The 19,622-nt window shown below is 44.2% G+C and overlaps 1 protein-coding gene across 3 annotated transcripts; it reads left to right on the top strand.

Annotated features, from left to right (window-relative positions):
* The first annotated feature begins 118 nt into the window (after positions 1-118).
* Positions 119-18,988, top strand: LOC142088294 (C->U-editing enzyme APOBEC-1-like). 3 transcript variants are annotated; one of them, XM_075163481.1, is made up of 6 exons: positions 119-209; positions 10,493-10,694; positions 11,999-12,026; positions 12,453-12,841; positions 14,096-14,214; positions 16,016-18,986. In XM_075163481.1, the coding sequence occupies exons 2-6, from the start codon at positions 10,571-10,573 to the stop codon at positions 16,049-16,051; spliced, it is 696 nt and encodes a 231-aa protein (XP_075019582.1). In that variant the 5' UTR covers positions 119-209; positions 10,493-10,570; the 3' UTR covers positions 16,052-18,986. The 3 variants fall into 3 exon arrangements, with proteins under 3 accessions (XP_075019582.1, XP_075019603.1, XP_075019592.1); XM_075163502.1 differs by lacking the exon at positions 14,096-14,214 and having other exon boundaries at positions 16,016-18,988; XM_075163491.1 differs by lacking the exons at positions 14,096-14,214; positions 16,016-18,986 and adding an exon at positions 13,284-14,076.
* Positions 18,989-19,622: the final 634 nt, after the last annotated feature.

Here is a 19,622-nt window from a genome sequence, read left to right as displayed (position 1 = left end):
TTATCCACATGCTCCTTGAATTCTGACAGGCTTGGTGACGTGACCACTTCCCTGGGGAGTCTGTTCCAGTGACTGATCACCCTCTCAGTGAAGAACCTTTTCCTAATGTCCAAGCTGAACTTCCCCTGACTCAGCTTCATTCCATTTCCTCCTGTTCTATCGCTGGTCACCAGAGAGAGGAGATCAGCACCAGGATTACCGTGTCCCAGGTGAAGAATCTGGCACTTGCTCTTGTTAAATTTCATACAGTTGGTGATTGCCCAGCTCTCGAGTCTATCCAGATCTCTCTATAAAGCTCCTCTACCCTTCAGGGAGGCCACAGCTTCTCCTAGTTTAGTGTCGTTGGCAAACTTACTTAATGTACATTCGATTCCCATGTCCAGATCATTTATAAAAACATTAAAGAGCACTGGCCCTAAAATTGAGCTCTGGGGAACCCCCTGGTAACTGGTTGCCAGCCTGATGTAACCCCATTTACTATAAGTTTTGAGCCTGACCCGTCAGCCAATTGCTCACCCAGCCTATTATGGACTTGTCTAGCTGTGTGCTGGACATTTTATCCAGAAGAATACTGTGAGAGACAGTGTCAGAAGCTTTGCTAAAATCCAAAACCACTACATCTACTGGCTTTGCTTGGTCAACTAGATGGGTGACCTTGTCATAAAAAGAAATTAAGTTGGTTAAGCAGGACTTGCCCCTCATGAACCCGTGCTGGCTATGACCAATGACTGCGTTGCCTCTCAAGTGTTTTTCAGTAACTCCCAGAATAACCTTCTCCATAATTTTACCAGGCACTGAAGTAAGACTGACAGGTCTGTAATTACCAGGGTCTTCCCTCTTACCCTTCTTGAAAATTGGAACAACATTTGCCAGCTTCCAGTCAACTGGGACCTCTCCAGCCTCCCAAGACCATTAAAAAATAATGGAGAGAGGTCCCACGATGACATCAGTGAGTTCTTTCAGCACCCTGGGACAAATCCCATCGGGCCCCATAGATCTATGTGCATCCAGCTGGAGCAGCAAGTCTCGAACAAGTTTGGGGTTGGCTGGGACTTTATCATCTCCCAGTCATGGTCTTCCAACACAGGGCTCTGGGGGTTCCCAGGGCCCATCATCCGTGTTAAAGACAGAGGTGAAGAAGGTATTAAATGTCTCTGCTTTGTCTACATCCCTATCTGTGAGGTGACCGACCTCAACAAGTAACAGAACAATGTTATCTCTCATCCTCTACTAAGAGATTCCACCCACAGAAGATGGCCAGCTGCCTTACTGCTTGTATATAGAAGATAACAATCATAAAATGTTGCTAATATTCCTCAGTTTCTAAAAGCCACCAATATCCTGGACAGACAGCTTGTCACTGGGAGTCTTGAGTATACTGGACAGTGCTAAATATCCCTGATGAGAAACTTCTGGATGTGGAAATGGAGGCAGGTAGCAGCCAGAATGGGGAACAGTGTCCCAGACCCAATAATCTGCTAACGTTTTTCTTCCTCTGATGTGGCCCAGTGGTGCACAGGCTGATGGGAAAAGGGTACTTAAAGAGGACTGCTAAATTAGCACCCAAAAGTTGATTAATTCACTGTAACTTACTTCAACTGAGGCATTTTGATGAAAACAGGCTATTCCTTTGACTCTTGAAAAATGAATCTCTGGCAAGAGAAGGTCAGGGTGCCAAAAGGGACCTCTCTGGAGACTTGCTGTCCTCTCAGCTAGCCTTGTCTCCTACCTCATGCTGGAAAAGGAACAAAAGTGAACCTAAAAACACAGAAAATGTCCCATCGGGGAAGAACGCATAGTCCAGACACTGTATTTTGTAGCGGCAGGAGGAGATGCTTTTTAGGGAGAACCCAGACAAGGCTGGCCACTATCTGTGGTTCATTATGATCCAGTCACACTACCTCAATACCCTCAATGACTGTGGTTGGGAACCCTACACCTTCCCTTTAGTGTCTGTTTATGGATTTGTTACCATGAATTTCTCAGATGTCTTTTGACCCTGTCCTGCCATCTGTGGCCACAGTTTACTGGGGCAGCAGGTTCCAGAAGTTCACAGCTTGCCATATAAATAAGTACTTGTCTCTCTTTTAAACTGATCAACAAATCAAAATAAGTGTCAGTTCTTGCTATACTAATGTCTCATAATTAATTACTGAAACACATCTCTGCATTTGAAAGACTGTGCTAGCCTAGAGAATTTTCCACTGGCTCAGTGGGAGCTATAACATGTAACTGACAGTGGCACTTGATCTTAAAAGAGCAACTTAAAAAGTCCACAGATGCTCCATTCAACAGAAGCAAATCCTCCATCCACCAAGTAGTGTGACTATGGAATGATAATTACAGTATCCGTGGTCATTGCATTTCAGCAGCTTCACTCAGCTGGCTAAAAGAAGTAAGAAAGTATTTTTATCCACAAGCCCATCCTGGAACTGGACCACTAGATGCATCCACTGGAAACTCTTTGAAGAGCAAGGCACATTAGGCCGCACAAAGAACTATAGGAATGCAGCTGTATCCCTTGCAATAGTCAAGCTGGTTTGTTTGCTCCTCTGTCTGGTTGTTTGCTTCTCTGTACTGTGCAGAGGTACAGTTTACTGCTGTCATTTTAGTCATTAAACTCTAAAGCTATGATTGGGTCTGATTCTTATCTCATTTGTTTTGCTAATCTTTTAATGTAGTCAATAGAATTACCCAGGGTTTTGGACCAGTCTAGCCTAAAGAGAATCTGGCTTATGGAAACTAAAAGATGACAACCTGTAACTCACAAAATGGCAGCACTCCTCAATTAAATAATGTCCACTTTGGTAGATGCGTCCTCTTGTTTAGATATGGGTCTTTACATCTTACAACTTCAGGATGCTTTCAAGAGGCAGAGAAAATTGATCACACAAGTTGTTATGGGGGGAAAAGAAACACAGACAATGTGAAACTGCTAAGCTCAATTTATCAAGTGGACCAAGTGTCCCCCCTCAATATCTACTGCTGAAGGTCTTTGTGGCTAGTTGTTGGCACAGGCTGCCAGTCAAATGATATCACAATATACTTTCCCAACAGCTTTGGGGATGGTTCTTTGCTTGTTGGTCCACCATCCATGCCAAGGCTCATTATGCTTAGCTCTTGTTTACTTTATCCTGTTGGCCTTGGCTTACCGCACTCAGCCCCTGTTTGCATTGTAACCAGCTCTCGGCCAAAGAAAGGCTGTGACATTCCTATGTCACAGGCAAGCAAGAACCCCAAATTGTTTTCACAATAAAAACTGAAGGCAATTGTTATGGTCTGTGTTTCTCAGGGCCCTGAGGGCATTAAAAAAACCTTAATTGCCTTGACCACCCTCACTTGGGACTTCCACTGACACACTGACCATAGATGGCCCAGGAACTCAATTTAAGCTCAAGCCTGCGCTATTAGTCCCTGCCTGAGCTATGGCGTAGGTGTGCTTGTCTCCATCTCTCACACCCATGCCTATGTCCATGCCCATGGTCAGCCATGGATCCTCTTGATCTGTTTCCTGACCTGTGAACTGATTTCCTGGATTGACCTCAAACCTGTCTCAACTCTATGGACCAGTCCAGTGATCACTGTGTCTGTATGTGACCATGGTTGCCATCACAGGACCTGATCCTGACCTAAGGATTGACTTCCCAGGTTGACCTAGGACTTAGGATCTGCCTCATCAGCATGAACCTGCCTGAAAATCTGGACTCCTAGTTGATCCTGGCTGCTAGCCCTGGGCCTGCCCTGCTCTCCTTTTCTGGGTACACTGGAATGTGCCCTAGCAAGGCGCAAGGCTCCTTCCTTGCTGTTTGCTTTATCTTGCTTGACTTGACTCCTCATCCCTCAGGGAGTAGCTGGCCCTAGCTGCGCCCTGGCAGTGTCTGGCAAGAGCTGCTGTGACTTGGTCACAGAAAACAGTAGCTCTGGCTATCTGGTCAGTTTTCTATATTCTGCTTATCTGTAACGCTATGATGAAATTTTTATTTCAAGCCACTCTTTTTGAGTCACATTTGCCTAGCAAATCAGTCTGTGGTCAAACAGTAAGCAAGAAGAGACCCCACATTCAGTTCAGTTCTCCCCAGGGGGTGTGTGTGTGAGAACAAGGAAATGAAATACCAAATGCTGTATCTAATGTAATAGTAAAAATAAACATACCAAATGAGTCCTGGTAGGCCAAATATCAATGATGCAGCTGAGCAATATGTCTCAATAGTAACTTAGAAATCAGAAGCCGTCTCTCTTGAACTGGCAGAGACAAAAGCCAAGTCATGAAACAGGAGAATACTCTTGTTGCTGCCATAGCTGGCTGGAGCACTGCCATTTAACCATGTGGCACATGCATATGACGATGGGAAGAAGATCTGGGAGCTGAGGGGTGATGTTTTGTACTTGGATGTCTTGTAGTTCTCCTGTACAGAGAAACAGCAGGGCCTGAATCCCAGTCCCAAGCGGCACCTCTATGGTCACTGCTAGTCCCTTATGCACTGTGGCCTTTCTGTTCCCTGCTTGAGGTGTGTGACATTTTAGTCTCCTATGGACGGAGATTTGTGCTTAAACTCAGTCATTTAGGCGTTATAGATGATATGCAGAATAAGGCCTCATCCAGCACCCCATTCTGGCTACCTGGTCTGTTCACATCTTCTCCACCTCCAGCCCAAGCCAGTGTCCTGCAACACAATGTGATGACTGCTCTCCTCACAGTCTGTTTCCTAACTGGACAAAGGTGCTGCTAGCTGTTGTCTCTCTCCCTGCAGCATCCCTGCTGAGGCTCAAATCTGTCAGGTGCTGAAGGGGTTGGAGCTCCATCATTGTTTTGGCTTGGACTTTTCCTTCAGCAGATCAGAGCTCCTATGCCAGCATGCTCTGTATGTGCCACCCCACCTGTGCATGTGGATGGTCACTTGGTGGCATCCCAGAGCTCTGAACAGGGAGCAGCCAAAGCTTTACCTTCCCAAAGTGGCTTTGGTACCCTGGCTCAGCTCTGCTTCCAGATCTGCAGCCCCAGAGACGTGATGCAGAGCCACAGTGCTTTGCACTGGCATTGCCTTGTTTACGCTGCATCCATTGCTACCACGGGTCTGGTTAAACCAAGAGCAGTTTTCCCGCCAAATGAAGTCTCTGTTCATCCTTGATCCTTAGCCATGGTGGTGGGAGGCAGAGGGTCTCAGTTTAAGTGCCTCTGATGAAGGGGGATTGTGGACTGGGCAGCAGGCTGTGGCAAAGGAGGTGCAGATGGATATGTTCCCCATCTTGCAGCCCTGCCTGTCTTACACGACAAGCAGTAACTGTGTTAGCCTCCAAATCTGAGCGAACCATGACAGCTCAGCTGGATTTTTTAATATAAGGTCTGCCCTCCCACCCTCATAGTTCCGTACTACATCTTGATTCCCATCTATTTGTTTTCCACTTCTGCCATCTGCTGCTCACAAACACTGCTTAGCCCCATATCCACCTTTTAATCCCTCACTGCTCTTAAGATCTACTCATGCAATGAACACAATCCATAACCATCACTGTGGCAGTGGCCTAAGCAACTGCTGGTACTGCTGACTGGCCTAAGCTTCAGGCTGCGAAAAGGTAGCTGGGACCCAGTGCTTCAGCTGCATTCCCTAAATCTCTTCCCTTGGAGCGTTATCTCACAGCTGTACCAGGTGTCCCCTGGACCTGCACCACATGCCGTGACTGTGCAAGTTCAAAGCTGTCAAGAGTACTGATAGATGGTTCCCTGAATATTGTCCTGCCTCTGCTATGAGGAATATCATAAAGCACTTACTGCTGCTTAAACACACAGGTTCCTATCTCACAGTCCTACTCCATGCCAGTGACAGGAGAAAGAGTGTTAGCTGTGGTGGAAAGACTATTTACATAGTAATATAGGGCCTGAATCATGAAGATCCTGGCAGAGCAACCCCATATCTCTGGAGTCTTCTGAAGACTTCTTACAATACCTCTTTAGCAGCTTACCTGTGGATACCCAAGTAGGGTGGATTTCTAGCCTACCTGTGGACATGAGATGGTGAGGTGGGTTAACCCTGGCAGGCAGCTAAGCACCACACAGCTGCTTGCTCTCCCCTCCCCCCGCCCCATGGGATGGGGGAGAAAATTGGAAGGGCAAAAGCGAGAAATCTCATGCATCAAGATAAAGATAGAAGGGGAAAAAAAGAAAAGACACCCCAAATGATGCAAAGGCAATCACTCACCACCAGCCGACTGATGACGAGGCAGTCTCCAAGCCACAGCAACTTCAGAAAAAAATCTCCCCAAGTTTTATTGTTGAGCATACTGTTAGATGACATGAAAGATCCCTGTGGTCAGTTCGGGTCAGTTGTCCCAGCTGTGTTGCCTCCCAGCATTTTGCCCACCCCTGGCCTACTCACCTGGGAGCAAAGTCAGAAACAGAGAAAGCCTTGATGCTGTGCAAGCGCTGTTCAGCAACAGCTAAAGTGTTGGTGTGTTATCAACACTGTTTTGGTGATCAGGCTAAACCACAGCTCTATACAGGCTGCTATGAAGAAAATTAACTCCATCCTTGATGGTGCTCAATGGTTGTAATGCCTGGTTCTGGCGGGTGTTTTCTGCTTTTGATGGAGGTTTTACCTCCCACGGGAGCTACAGCTTACACATGAATTTTGGGGAGAGTTTAACCATATGGTCGCCATTGAGCAATACCTGAGTGCTTGGAAAAGAAAAGCTCAGCGCTGGAAGTTCCTAGAGCTGCTCTGAACACTCTCTCCAGTATGACGGATAGGAAGGGAACAGATGAACCATTGCTTTCTCTCAAGTGAAGTTCATCTGGTTTTGTTGCCCCCCTTGCTATTTAAAAACCTGCCAGTTGTGATGTCTGTATGCCAGACTCAGCCTCTCAAATGGAGTATGGACACCCTGATGTCCACTGGGTTTGGGATACTTACTGTTCTGCCGAGTGCTTTGACACAGCACATGCATTGAAACAAAGATTTAGAAAAGAGGCAAAATCAGAAAGATAAATATATCGAACTTCTGTGATGGAAAGTAGTGTGAGATGAGTGTAGAAGGACTGCTTAGAGTAGAAAATCATAGTCCAAAATACAGATATGTTCACTTGCAGCTTTTCTTTTCTCACGCTGACTCCTCATATTTGATCCACTCCTCTGATTTCTATAGCCTCACCAGTTAATGTGAAAGAATTATATTACAAGGATGTTGGGGTGTTTTGTTTAACTAAAAAAAATGAATACTGAAGTAAGGACACAGGTAAGTCCTTCCCACTAACCACCTGTTCTCCTTGCCTGGGTCAGGGCTCTGCCCACGCAGCCTCACTGGCTGCCATTCCACTTCATTGTTCACAGTCAGACTCATAAACCTCACCCAGTAGTAGCAGGGCGTCATCAGTTTTCTTAATCTTTTACATTTCAGTTTCCACGTATGGAAACTGAACAAGAGTCTCAGTAAAGTATGATGATGCTGTGTGACCTGCAGAGGAAAGGAAAGCGAAGGTGCTGGGAGAGATAAAAAGGCCATAGTAGGGTGTGCTTATCGGTCAGAGTTGTAAACTCATATGCTGCTAATGATGTGTATTTGTGTATCTACAAGCTGGTTTTTGCATCGATTATTGCATTATTATGCATACATATATATGTAAATATCTGTGTGAGTGTGTATTCATACATATATATTCATACACACACAGAGACACGTTTTAGCCCTTTTTTAAGTTTGAAGTTCACAGAGTAAATCTCAAAAGGCTCTGTGTGTTTTTTCTTTCCATAAAAATGTAGATATCTACTGAGAAAACTCCATTAAATCCAAACAAACATACAGTGGATTTTCCTTTTACTGTCAAATATGCCAGCAGCAGAACATTTGAACTAACACAAAATTTACCATTACAAAGACATCTGTAGAAAGCTAGCTCTGTCCACCTAGTGTATATCCTGGAGTCCCTCTGCATAGTGTTCTGAAGAAAGTGTGAAGTTGCTAGATGATTACCCCCGGTGAATCTGGTCATATGTATACAGCACGGCTCTACTACCACCAAAGGGAATATTATCGTGAAGGTCTAAGGAACCTGGTGGCTAAAGGAGTCATGAGTGAGTGTATGTCCACCATTCTGTGTACCCTTTGCTGTGTATGTTCTTCAAAAATGCATTTATGTTCAGGAGATATGCATATGAAGGTGGTGGTTATTTTTAAAAAAATCCATTTGCTGGAGTGGGTGAGATATATTCGGATGTTACCAGTAGCTGAGCATTACAAACCACCTTCGCATTTATCTCCAACATTATCTTAAGCAACTTCTATAAGGGGAGATAATTGACAGCATGAGAAATACAAAAAAATATTTTGGTCATGGCTGTTTGAGTAGTATGAGGTCCTACCCATATATATGACCCTTGCTACAGACGCATAGCAACTTAAAGGCATACAGGATTACTGCTGTTTGCTCATAAAGGCCAAGAAACAGTTTTCCCACCCAGACATACGACCCTTCTGGAGGTTATCATCATCCTCTGAAGCACTGAAGTTTGGTCCCCGTAGATAGGATGTGCAAGGTCTCCTAGAAGCATGAAAATTCACTTGTGTGGTAACCTTGTCTTTCTGATTTTGCTAGGGTTAAACCAACTGCCAGATTTGGAAGGGATTCCTCTCCTCACATTAGGCTGGCAGGAACGACAGAATGGCATTTCCTTTTTTTTTTCTTTTGGTTTTCCACCATCTCATAGAGCACATTCAGCTTCCTGGAGACACCTGGAAATGTTGCATTGCAAATTCCCTGCTTCTGCTTAGACTCGTTTTTTCTCTCTCTGATTTCTGTGGCGCATTGCTGGTTTTATACCAGGAACTACTGCTACTGAGCACCGCTGCTAATCAAGCCATTTCTTGCAGATCAGACTAAGCATCTCAAAGCCTAATTTACAACTGCATATTTGTAAATATATACCGCAGAGAGAAGGAAATGAAGAGAATTTTATAGTATCAATGCTTTTCTGGCCTTACTGAGTATCATGTCCATGAACTCAAAACCACATTAGTCAAATGCTTTTTTATTTGTTTCAAGAAGTCTCTGAGCGTCTGAGTTGATCCCATTCACTCTTCTTAAGGTATGAACTAATGCAGCCACCAGGGAACAATTCTGTGCTGTGAAGTGAGTGGTGACGTAGCAGCAGAAGAGGCCCTGAAGGCAGATGCTGTGTCGGCACTGCGCTGCCCGATAACCTGCCATGATTAGCCTTCTCCTTCACAGAGGGCCTTGCCAGTGCCTGAATCCCTCCTCCCTCTGTACTCCACCATTCACGTTCACTTCTGTTTGTTCTGTCCTTGCAGGAAATTGAATATTTTTTGACAATAGAATATTGAGGGCTGGCCTCAGAGGATACAAATAAATCACTCCCCTAGCTTTACAATCCCAAGTCAGACTTGGCATTGAGGAAGGCAATGGCTTTGTCCTCAGGGAGTGCACATTACTGGACGATGGCTCACCAGGGATCCATTTCTGCAGCTTGCATCAGGCCACAAAATAATTGTGTCACAAAACCAGAGGAAACTGTAAGTGGTAGCGACTGATTCAGCACAGTCATCTCTAGCTAAGCCATATGAAGAATTCTTTTGTAATCGCTTTGCTGTGTAAGCCAGTTTTGGGTGTGCCAGTCAGAGGAAAGCTTCTCACTAGCAACTAGCACTGTTACACTCATTTTTCAGATTAAATTGGAAAAACTTTTTGCTGCATCTTGTGTGAGTTACAGGACAGATCACAGGAAGGTGATGCCCAGCTCATAATGCTGAGCAGATTTCTCAGGGCACTGGAAAAAGCCTATTCTTTTTACCTCAGGGAACTGATCTGTCATGACCAATAGCGTCTGCAGATACTCACCAGCTGGCTCAGGTCTTGCTCTCAGGGTGCCCACGTGAGTACAGAGCTCTTCTCAGTTGTGAAGTTTCATAAATATCTGGGTGTCCCCTCACAACAAGATGTCCACTGCCATAGCTCTCCTGGATGCTGGGCAGCTTGCTTAGAGTTAGCCTGAGAGTGTCTGCCCAGTTGCTGACCACAGCTGTAGATGTGTCCTCACAGGGTCTTCCTTGCTTACCTGAGGACCCAGGTTCAATGAGTGGTCCTTGGAACTCCACAGAATGGTCCCATGAAGGGAAATGGCAGTAACCATCACCACCTGCTGGTGATCCATAAAATCACAAGCTTTTGCAGATGACGTCTTCTGTTTCCCTCTCTCCACCGGGTTCTGCTCAACTTTCTGATGATAGCTGGTGCCAGAAAAGTTATCTGCCATGCCAGAGCTGTGTGACTTGATGCCATTTGTGTAGATGCTCTTTCTCTCTTGGTGCATTGGGGTGACTAGAGAAGAGTTGCTTTTCTATTCTGGGGCTAGTAGTAGTAAAGAGATATAATTTCTGTTCTGCACTGCAAAAAAATGGCTCACCTGTTAATTCCAGTTTCTGGCAGGCAACCTTGCCTACACCCCCAGGTCCATTTCTGAATGGGACTCACCCTCTTTTGCAGTCTTTTGCTGCCAGGAACTTGCTTTCAGTTTCACCCAGTGGACACCGGGAGGAAATAGTCATGTAACTAACATTACTAATGCCCAAAGTTCACTCTTCGGGAATAGAAACTGAAACAAATGTAAGACTAATAAAGGGACATCCATCACCCAAGGGGCAACAGACAAACACAGAAAAATCCATGGCTGCTGTCACTGATAGCGGTAAGTACATGTATGTGAAAAGCAGGGCTATTTCTCCATATTCAGTGTAGATATTTGTTGTAGTTGTATCTGAGGAACTGGTGAGTACAGACAAATGTGTGTGTTGGCACAGGAAGATACACAGGAGACATTTGTGGATTTGTTTTTTTTATCTCTTTGAATGCATTACCGCATCTTAAGTCTTAGTTCCAGTTTCAAAATGTTAATATAATTTTGTTAACCCTGATGTGGCATTAGGCAGAAAGAATTCAAATTCCAAAAGACCTCTTAATGTGGAAAGAGATCTCAAAGGCAATTAAGAATGGAGCAAATTATTGGCTTATCTTTTTACCTATTCTGTTTGCAATGCAATAAACAGCTACAAAATGCCTTTTAAAGAATCAGTGCAATAAGGCTGTGCAAGGAACTGATCAGGTCTCTGTTGATGCTGAAAACTATTTGATTCCTGTGTATGTAATTTCACTGTGTATATTTCATAATTCCTCATCTTAAAGAGCTAAGAGCTATGGAAAAGTGCCTTTAGTATCTTCATCCTAAGTAAATTAATTCTTTCCTTCAATAAAATGAGGGTTCTTAGATCCTTAAGTTTGCTATGGATGGACTTTTACAAAAGAAATAACTAGCCTTGATCACCTGCAATTGTTTTCATCTACACCCTCAGCTGGGAAGGGTTTAATGAGTCATAGGGTCAAACTTCTTTGCCACCACGAGAGACAAAATGTATATATTCAGGCAGGTCTGTGGTACCACTCCACAGGTATTTGTTAATCAGAAATCACCCTCCTTTCTGATCTTTTTCCTTGACACTGATATTTTTTCAGCTTTTGAAACAGTTTCATACTAAGAAAAGAAAGAACCATTGGCTGTGAAAATGTTTTTGTCTAGATTGACATGAGTACCAACAGGAAAATAGCTCAAGTTTTGCCTAGTAGAAGCGGTTTGAAAGACACAAAGGGAGAAGAGATTTGATTCTGCTCTTCGATTAGTCAGGAAAAAGCAGATGCTGAAATCAGTGAAGTTAAACTTGAGTGAGATCACAGTCAACCCTAATGTGTTAAAGTGAGCAAGGGTTCATGTACAGCATAGTTTAAACAACCATCAAGTTTAGCTCCCAGGGAGAAATCCACCACTCCTGCATCCCAGAGGGGTTACCCTGCTGTGCAGGGATTACTTATTAAGTCCTTTTAGATAAAAGAGATTTGGCACGGAGCGTATAGACTGAAAGGGGCCAGGACAGGAGGTGTAGAGGAAATTTTGTTTTCTGATTTACTATTGCAAATAACTCACAAGTCTTTTCTATATAGATCCTGCACCCAGAGAGAACAACCAAAGGTAAGAGATACAGTTCTATCACTGTGTGCTGCCTGTGCCCCATGGCAACTTCCAGAGACAAGCAAAGCTAAGAAGCCTTGTGCCTTGTTTTCCTTTTACCATCCCTTTCTCTGATCTTCTTTTCCAGTTGTTTCACTGCTTTGACCAGTGCTGTTCTCAGAGTGGTGATGGGATTGCTTACCCTCCCAACAACTCTCAAGGAGGTGTGTGGGTGTTTCACCGGGGCCACTCTAGGGGAATAATTCTGGAGCCTTCATCAAATTCCAGATTTAGATCATTAGATTGCAACATTCTTCAAGATGCTCATTTGAGATGGGAAAGGCTGAGAGTGGGAGGCTTGGCTGATGTTGAGAGCAGGCAATGCACAATGGGACCAAACATCATTGAAGTGTTGGGATCATAGTACTGCTGGTACTTTTGTCGCAGGTCGAAGATACAGCCAAATGACTTCAAAAGAAATTTTTTGCCTAACCAATATCCAAAGGTGGTGTACCTACTGTATGAAATCAGGTGGAGCACAGGTACCATCTGGAGGAGCTGGTGCTCAAACAATTCTACCCAACATGCTGAAGTCAACTTCTTGGAAAATTGTTTCAAGGCCATGCCATCAGTTTCTTGCTCCATCACCTGGATCCTACCTATCACCCCCTGTGGGAAATGCTCCAGAAAAATTCTGGAGTTCCTGAGGGTACATCCCAATGTGACCTTGGAAATATATGCAGCCAAGCTATTCAGGCACCTGGATATCCGTAACCAGCAAGGTCTCAGGAACCTGGCAATGAATGGAGTCATTATACGTATCATGAATCTTGCAGGTAACCCAAATACTCTTTGGCTTTGTCTAGGTGTGTATTGAAAGTTCTGAGATTATGTGCACTCTCAGCAGTTGTGCTTTGTAATAGTGGTGATGACTGGCATTGAGGAGGACTAGTGAGTGCAAAAATGCCACTCTCTTCTGCCTTATTTCTTCCCCAATCCCATAGTGCAGCAGGACCACCATAGTCATTTCCTCTTGCCAAATCTGAACAAGGAGAGATATGTCTTTCTCTAGCCATCCATACCTCCTTTATATGCAGTGAAAAATCCCGAGCGTAAGATAGAACCTGTCCCTCCTAGCACATATATGCAGATCACCTTGCCAGCTGCAGCAAGTAATTGATTTCCCAGCTGGGGAAGAGAAGGAGACGTATCTAAAGGAGACTTTCAGATGATGCATCACAGAGGACAATTGTGTCTTGCCTGTGTGTCTTTTTGTAGGTATATCTTGCTTGCCTGTTGATGTTTGACTGTAAAAATAGTCCAGACAAGTAACTCACAGAAAGGAATGTACATTTGAAGAGATGAATCACACATACCTGCCTGGATACTTACTACTGAAGTGTGCTTCACTTCAGCTACAAAACCTACCAGGTCAAATGTAATCTTAAAGGACATTATTGCTTATCTGGGGAACTCGTCTCTGGGGTTATACCACCAGAGCATTGACAGAAGCTCTGGCCATCCTATCAACACTAAGATCAATATGAAACTGCTAAATGTTAGGGTGTTCACTCCAGGTTTTCCCTGATCATTGAGATAAGTCAGACAGATTCATGACTGAAGCAACAAGTTTTCTATTTTACCTGAAGCTGCTGTGATCAGCCACAAGGCTGCCAAAAGGCATGCCTGAACAGCCCTGATTGCATGTGCCACTTCCCTTTTCAGTCCCTCCCAAAGAAGCAGCCTGCCACTCACTGATTCCTTCTCCCTTGGCCAACATGTTCTGGCTTTATGCCCTGATGTGCTATCTGTGATAGGGGTTGCCCAAGCCACCATAGTGATCTCTCTCTCTCTGGCAATTCCCCTTTTTAGACGTATTACTATTTGTAGAGTTTTGGTTCCCCTTTCCACTAACTTATTTGTGTAGTTGCAAGTCATTGTTGGTCCCTTGCATGAATACCCTCAGATGAATATCTTTCTCCTGCCCTTTACCGTTGTCTTACTGAGAAAGAAGTGACTCACTGACATAGTCAGGAAGAAAGAACTGGGCACGCCTTTCATCAAGAGTGACTGGATATCTCTCTTCTCAGATTACAGTTACTCGTGGAAAAGATTTGTTGCATACCAACATGGAGAAGATTATTATTGGCCCTGGAGATTCGCTTCATACATCTTTCTGAATTGGATAGAGCTCCGTCATATCATTTTGGTTAGTAGACGCTTTAAGAAAATGCTGAGAGTGAAAAGTAATGCAAAATCCTAGGAAAAGGAGGCTTGGAGGATCCTGGCAATGGTGTTAGCAGAAATGATAGTAGGAAAAATAAGCATGGGCTTGGTGCTGCATGAACAGAGGGCCAAGTGGGCAAGAGATTGCCAAGGACTATGCTGCTACATTGTGCCTTTGTGGCCAGGAGTAGAGAAGAGATTTAGCAATTACCTCAGGTTTTTTACTAAGGAAAGGATAAATTAGCTGATCCTTTACACGGATCAGCTACAAGTTCATTAGCTTGCAGCTTACTGGAGCTATTTGATCCCAAAAGCTCATTCAGCTGTGTAAACATGATTGAAGTACACTCTTTTTGCCTCTCAGGACAGGGCCACTGGTTTTAGTTAAGTTCTGAGCACGTTCAAAAGCCCAGATGGGTGGATTCACTTCCAGGATCAGAGCTTACACATAGAAGTATCATATGACTGAGATCTGCATTCCCTATTTCTTGCAATCCATACAACTGCAGAAGTTATTTGTATGGCCTGTTATCCTACTATACAAGAAAGAGAAGGTGGTCTACTGAACAGGAGAGAAGACCAGGACTGGAGTTAACTTCCTGGCTCAGCCACCCTTTGTGGGGCAAGCCAGTTCTTGCTTGAACTGGTCTCTATATGTAGAATGGGGGCTAGGAGAATGAATGGCAGGAGATAAGAGGAAGGGATGCACAGAGCTACATAATACAGACAGGAAAAAGTCTAGGAGGAGAAAAACTAACCTGTTTGTAGGATATAATAAATGCCTTGTTTTATTTCTGACTGAGGAAAAGGTACACATTAGACTTCATTTCAGTTCCATCCATTTCAGTTCCATCCACCCCAAACTTTACATATGTCTTTTAATACCTCAGGACCTTACCTTCTAATTCTAACTGTCTAAGACATTCAGTTGACAGGATACACAGTCAGTGTCATTATCCAGTCAGTCAGCTGATCTAACAAAGTAGTTAATGCAATATAACGTTTAGGAGATATTTTTCCCTTGGCTTTCAGCCTTCCTGAGTCTCCTAATGTCTGAGATGATTAAATAATTTAGCACCCTATGCACAATCAAATGCATAGTGTGATGCTCACCAGGGAGCTGAACAGAGCTGTCTGCTAAATGCTTGTGAGTACTGACAACCTACAGCTGACTCAGCACAGTTCCCTGGGCAGCACTACGAGGTGAATATGCCCTTCAGGTCTTGGTTTTAAAGAGCCAGTTAACAAATGTCCTGTCCCTCCCTGTGTCCCTGGCAACCTTGTTGATTACTGCAGAGTCCTGGTGGCTAGGGAGCTTGCACTGGGACACTCATGCTGAAAGTCAGGCACTTGCTCAACTGTTTCGCTGTCTCAGCCAAACTCAAGCCACCCCTAAAATGAAGGTGAATAGGGCCCATTATCAGTAGTTCTGACTAACCACCAACTCTCCACTGAAGGAAAGGTAAGGTTGGTCTATGCGCTCAGCCCATGTGAACACCCAGTCCCATTGTACTAATTGTGCATGTTCAGATAAGTCTGATTGACCATTGCCAGCTGACACAGTTCTTGGGGCCGACCAAGACCCCTGAGCACAGAGGTGTAATACTACCTTGTTTGTTGTTTGGAAAGCTGTGTCCTAAGGGAGATTATCTGACATGCTGAAGGTAGTTCAGAGCAATATCTTGGACTAGATGCTGTGTTTTCAAACTCTGGATCATGTTGAAGAGACAACTTAAGCTTTTGTCATCTGATTTTTAATGTTCATATTTCTTTCTCCCTGATAGGGGCTTCCTCCGTTGTTGGAAAACTTTGAATACTAACAAGCATCAGCAGCATGCTTTCAAGCTCACTTTGTGCATCATAACATTATTTACAAGACGGGAAAAGCCAGTCCCCGGCAGTCTTCCCCACTACAGCCTTGAACTATGAGCTTCATACTGTCACCAGAGAAGACTCTTTATTAACTGGCTGGGCATTGCTAAGTATTCGACACTGCAGAAGGAGCATGTGAGAAGCCATCAGGAAGTTCAGATGATGCAGCCCGGCAGCCAGGACACAGTATTCTGGGTCTTTACAAGGCTTCCAGAGAGTCCAATGGGGATGGGGACCATGCCCCAGGATCAGGCCTTTCATGTCTGCTGATTCTGCAATCAGATTATTCTGCAAGTACCCTCCTGAGAGGCCAGTGAGTAACATTTTTCTTGCTCTGATCTGTTCCAAAGAAGCAATCAGAGCAATGCATTCTGGTTTTGAGAATTTCTTATGAAGATCATTTTTATGGCTCTGTGTGTATGTTTCAGAAAATACTTCATGCTATTTATGTAATATTATTATTACTATATTACTGCTTTTATTACAATATAATACAATTATATTACTAAGGATTATATTGCTTCATTTTAAGGTTTTATTCTCCCTGTTTTTATAACTGTAGAAACAACAGAATAAAGGGGAAAACATCAACTCTGTGGAAACTTTGCTTTTCTTGTTCAGTTCCTGGGCACATATCCTTCCCTTGTAATTCCACACTCTGGAGTCCTAGCTGTTCATTGCAAACTGGAGTAAAAAATCTCTGCTTTTCCAGCTGGAAGCACTGAGTGGAATGGTGAGGTAGGAGGTATTGAAAGCTTTGAGCTATCTCTACAAGCAGAAGCCAAAAAGAAGATACAGGTGTGTTTGGCCTTGCAGCAGTTTCCAGTTTGCACTATAAATAATGCAGAACATCTGAATGAATCATGTTGGGAGCTCCATGTTTCATGATACCTAACCTCTCCAAGCAGGAGGCCCATTGTGTGATCCCACTGGGGAATGTGCTGCTGCTGGGATCTGCAACATGCAAGCCCAAATGATTATTTGAAGAATAAGGCAGGGGCTGGTGGGAGCTATGCCTATCTCTTCTAGTTGATTAATGCTTATAGCATTCTTTGGACACGCCAACGTCTCCAGATGTTTAGCATACAATCAAGACAGGCAGAAAAGTTACAGGCTGAGGAAGCAGCTCCAGCTCCTGCTGTCTAAGAGAGTATCTAAAGCTGAGCGCAGCTGCTGGGGAGTGTCTGCTATGTTAACCAAATAAAATTACTCCAAGCAATGTACAGTGTGGCTAAAGTTTTCTTCCCCCTGTCCAGGTCCACTGGCTGCAGTCCCATGCCTTCTTTCTGGCCATTCTAGTGTTAACTCTTTGTTTCCTTAGGGAGAAATCAAATCACTTGATCAACATGTAGTTGAGTACACTGGGGTCCATAACCACTCATCAACATAACTTGTAAGTTACTGGTCTGCTGTGGAATGTGGCAACTGGATTTGAGCCTGATCAACGTATATATCTTTAAACATCTCCATTTGTGTCTTGCTTTGAAACTTCATTATGCTACAGAAGTTAGCTGAATCCCATCTGAGAATCTAGAAAGTACAACAGCACAAAGCTATACAACAACGTGTAGCGTCCATAACCAGCACAAAACGGAAACCCTAAGTGTTAAGAAAATCTGCCAGACCTGAAGGCCCGTCCATGTCTCTTGCCATAAATACTTTAGCACCATAGAATCTTGCTCTCAGCTTAGCATCGCACAGAGAAGGCTTTACTCATAGCAGTGTGGAAATTACTGACACATTGCTAGTTCACATGAAATAATCTAAAAATGCTGGCAGGTGTTCCTACGTTTCTGTACCTTAGAATAAATATGCAGTCAGATTTTGACTTTGGAAAGGTCGGACCTCAGTGTACCTAAAACTCCAACTCTGGATGAAGATGGCAGGTTGGATGGCTCAGGTCTTTGGAGTAGGATGATGACATTGCCTGGAGATTAAATGAGATGTGAATTTGAATTAAGAGGGGAAGATGGGTTGATGGGAGAGAATTCGTTTGAGAAGACCCAAGAAAGAGAACAGGAGTCTTCTGTAAGTAGCACTATGTGAAGGGGATTAGATGGTCCAGAAGCTAGGGCTGTGTCAACCACATCGTTCTACATGAGAAAGGACCAGTAGTCCAGTAAGGAATAATATATACCAGCTCAAAGTTGATCTTAACCCTATAACAGCAGTATGGTAACCGGCTCCAAATTAGTTGCTTTTTCCTGCAGTCATCTGAAGGTGAGTACAGACCCTGCTGTGAATCCTCCAACTTTGTTCCTGACAGTCCAAGGCCCATCTCAGTGAACTATTACCATGAAATAGTTTTCCTGCAGGCAAGGTAGAGGACAGTGCCTTTACTGCAGGACAGAGGGGTTATTCCTGGCACACCAAGAGGTACCTTATTCTTGCTTTGAACTTCAGTTAATACTCATCTGTTTAGCCCCAGGGCAGAGAACCTTGGATGAGGATGGGGTGGTGGCCAAGGGAGAAAAGCAAGGGAGAAATCAGGATATACAGCAGAACAACAGAGGACAAAATGATCGATGAAGGAGGAAGAAAATGAGATCCCACTAGGCTCCTCAGTTTCGTTTAACATAGGTCTCTGCAGCATTATCCAGTGCAGCTTCTCTCGGACAGGTGGTGCAGTAGGTGTGATTCTCTTCAGGTTGTGAGGAATGCCTTGGGATTAATAACAGTACGTCAGCACTAGCAAGAATATGAGATGGGTATGCAAGCTGATGATTTTTGGACACACATCCTGGAAACTGTTGGGCCTACTCCTGTTCCATCATCCTATCTCAAAGCAACATTGGCAAGTGTCCACTGGCTCCTTAGGGAGCAGTGGATGCCTGCACAGGGATGTGCTTTTTTATGTCCCTTTTCAGCTCCCTATAGTTACAGTTTGACTCTCTGACTCTTACTCCCAAAATAAATGTTTTCATTTGTTGTCCCCTGTAATTATCTGGTTTTCTGTCCAACTTCTTGTTTGTTTGTTCCTCCTTCTCAGAGGGCTAATCAGTCTTGCTAGAAGTCCTAAAGGAGAAACACAGCAACAACGGGTTCCTGAAAGTGGAATACTAGGAAAGAGAAGAACAAAGTGGGAAGAAGTAATACTTCTCGCCTGACACACTCCCAGGCTCCAGCTCTCTTCAGCTCTTCCTAGGCCAAATGTGGTTTCTGAGTACTCAATAGCCCTTTCTGAAGTGTAAGCAGCTACACTGCTGTTCTGGGAGAGGAAATGAAGCAGGATCTTGATGACAGCTGAAAGTGGAGACAGCATTTTATGGAGGCTGTAACAACTCCAGCTGGAGTGTGCTCAGGGTCCTGTGGCCCTGCCCCAGTAGAAGTGAGTCTGGGTCAGAGGAGTGAACCAGAGATGTGCCCATTCGCTCAGCAGCAATCCTAGTCCAATCCTAGGCAAGAACTTTGCAGTGGTGATGGTCCTGTAATGTGTAGGACTATCACTAAGGGAGCAAGAGGACACGTGATAAAGCAGAAATGATGAACAGGGCAGCGTGAGCGATGGTGCCGTACTCC

The sequence above is a fragment of the Calonectris borealis genome, chromosome 1, assembly GCF_964195595.1.
Source record: "Calonectris borealis chromosome 1, bCalBor7.hap1.2, whole genome shotgun sequence".
Classification (NCBI taxonomy): domain Eukaryota; kingdom Metazoa; phylum Chordata; class Aves; order Procellariiformes; family Procellariidae; genus Calonectris; species Calonectris borealis.
The sequence above is the reverse complement of the archived record's forward strand: the minus strand, read 5'-3'. Positions and strand labels throughout refer to the sequence as shown.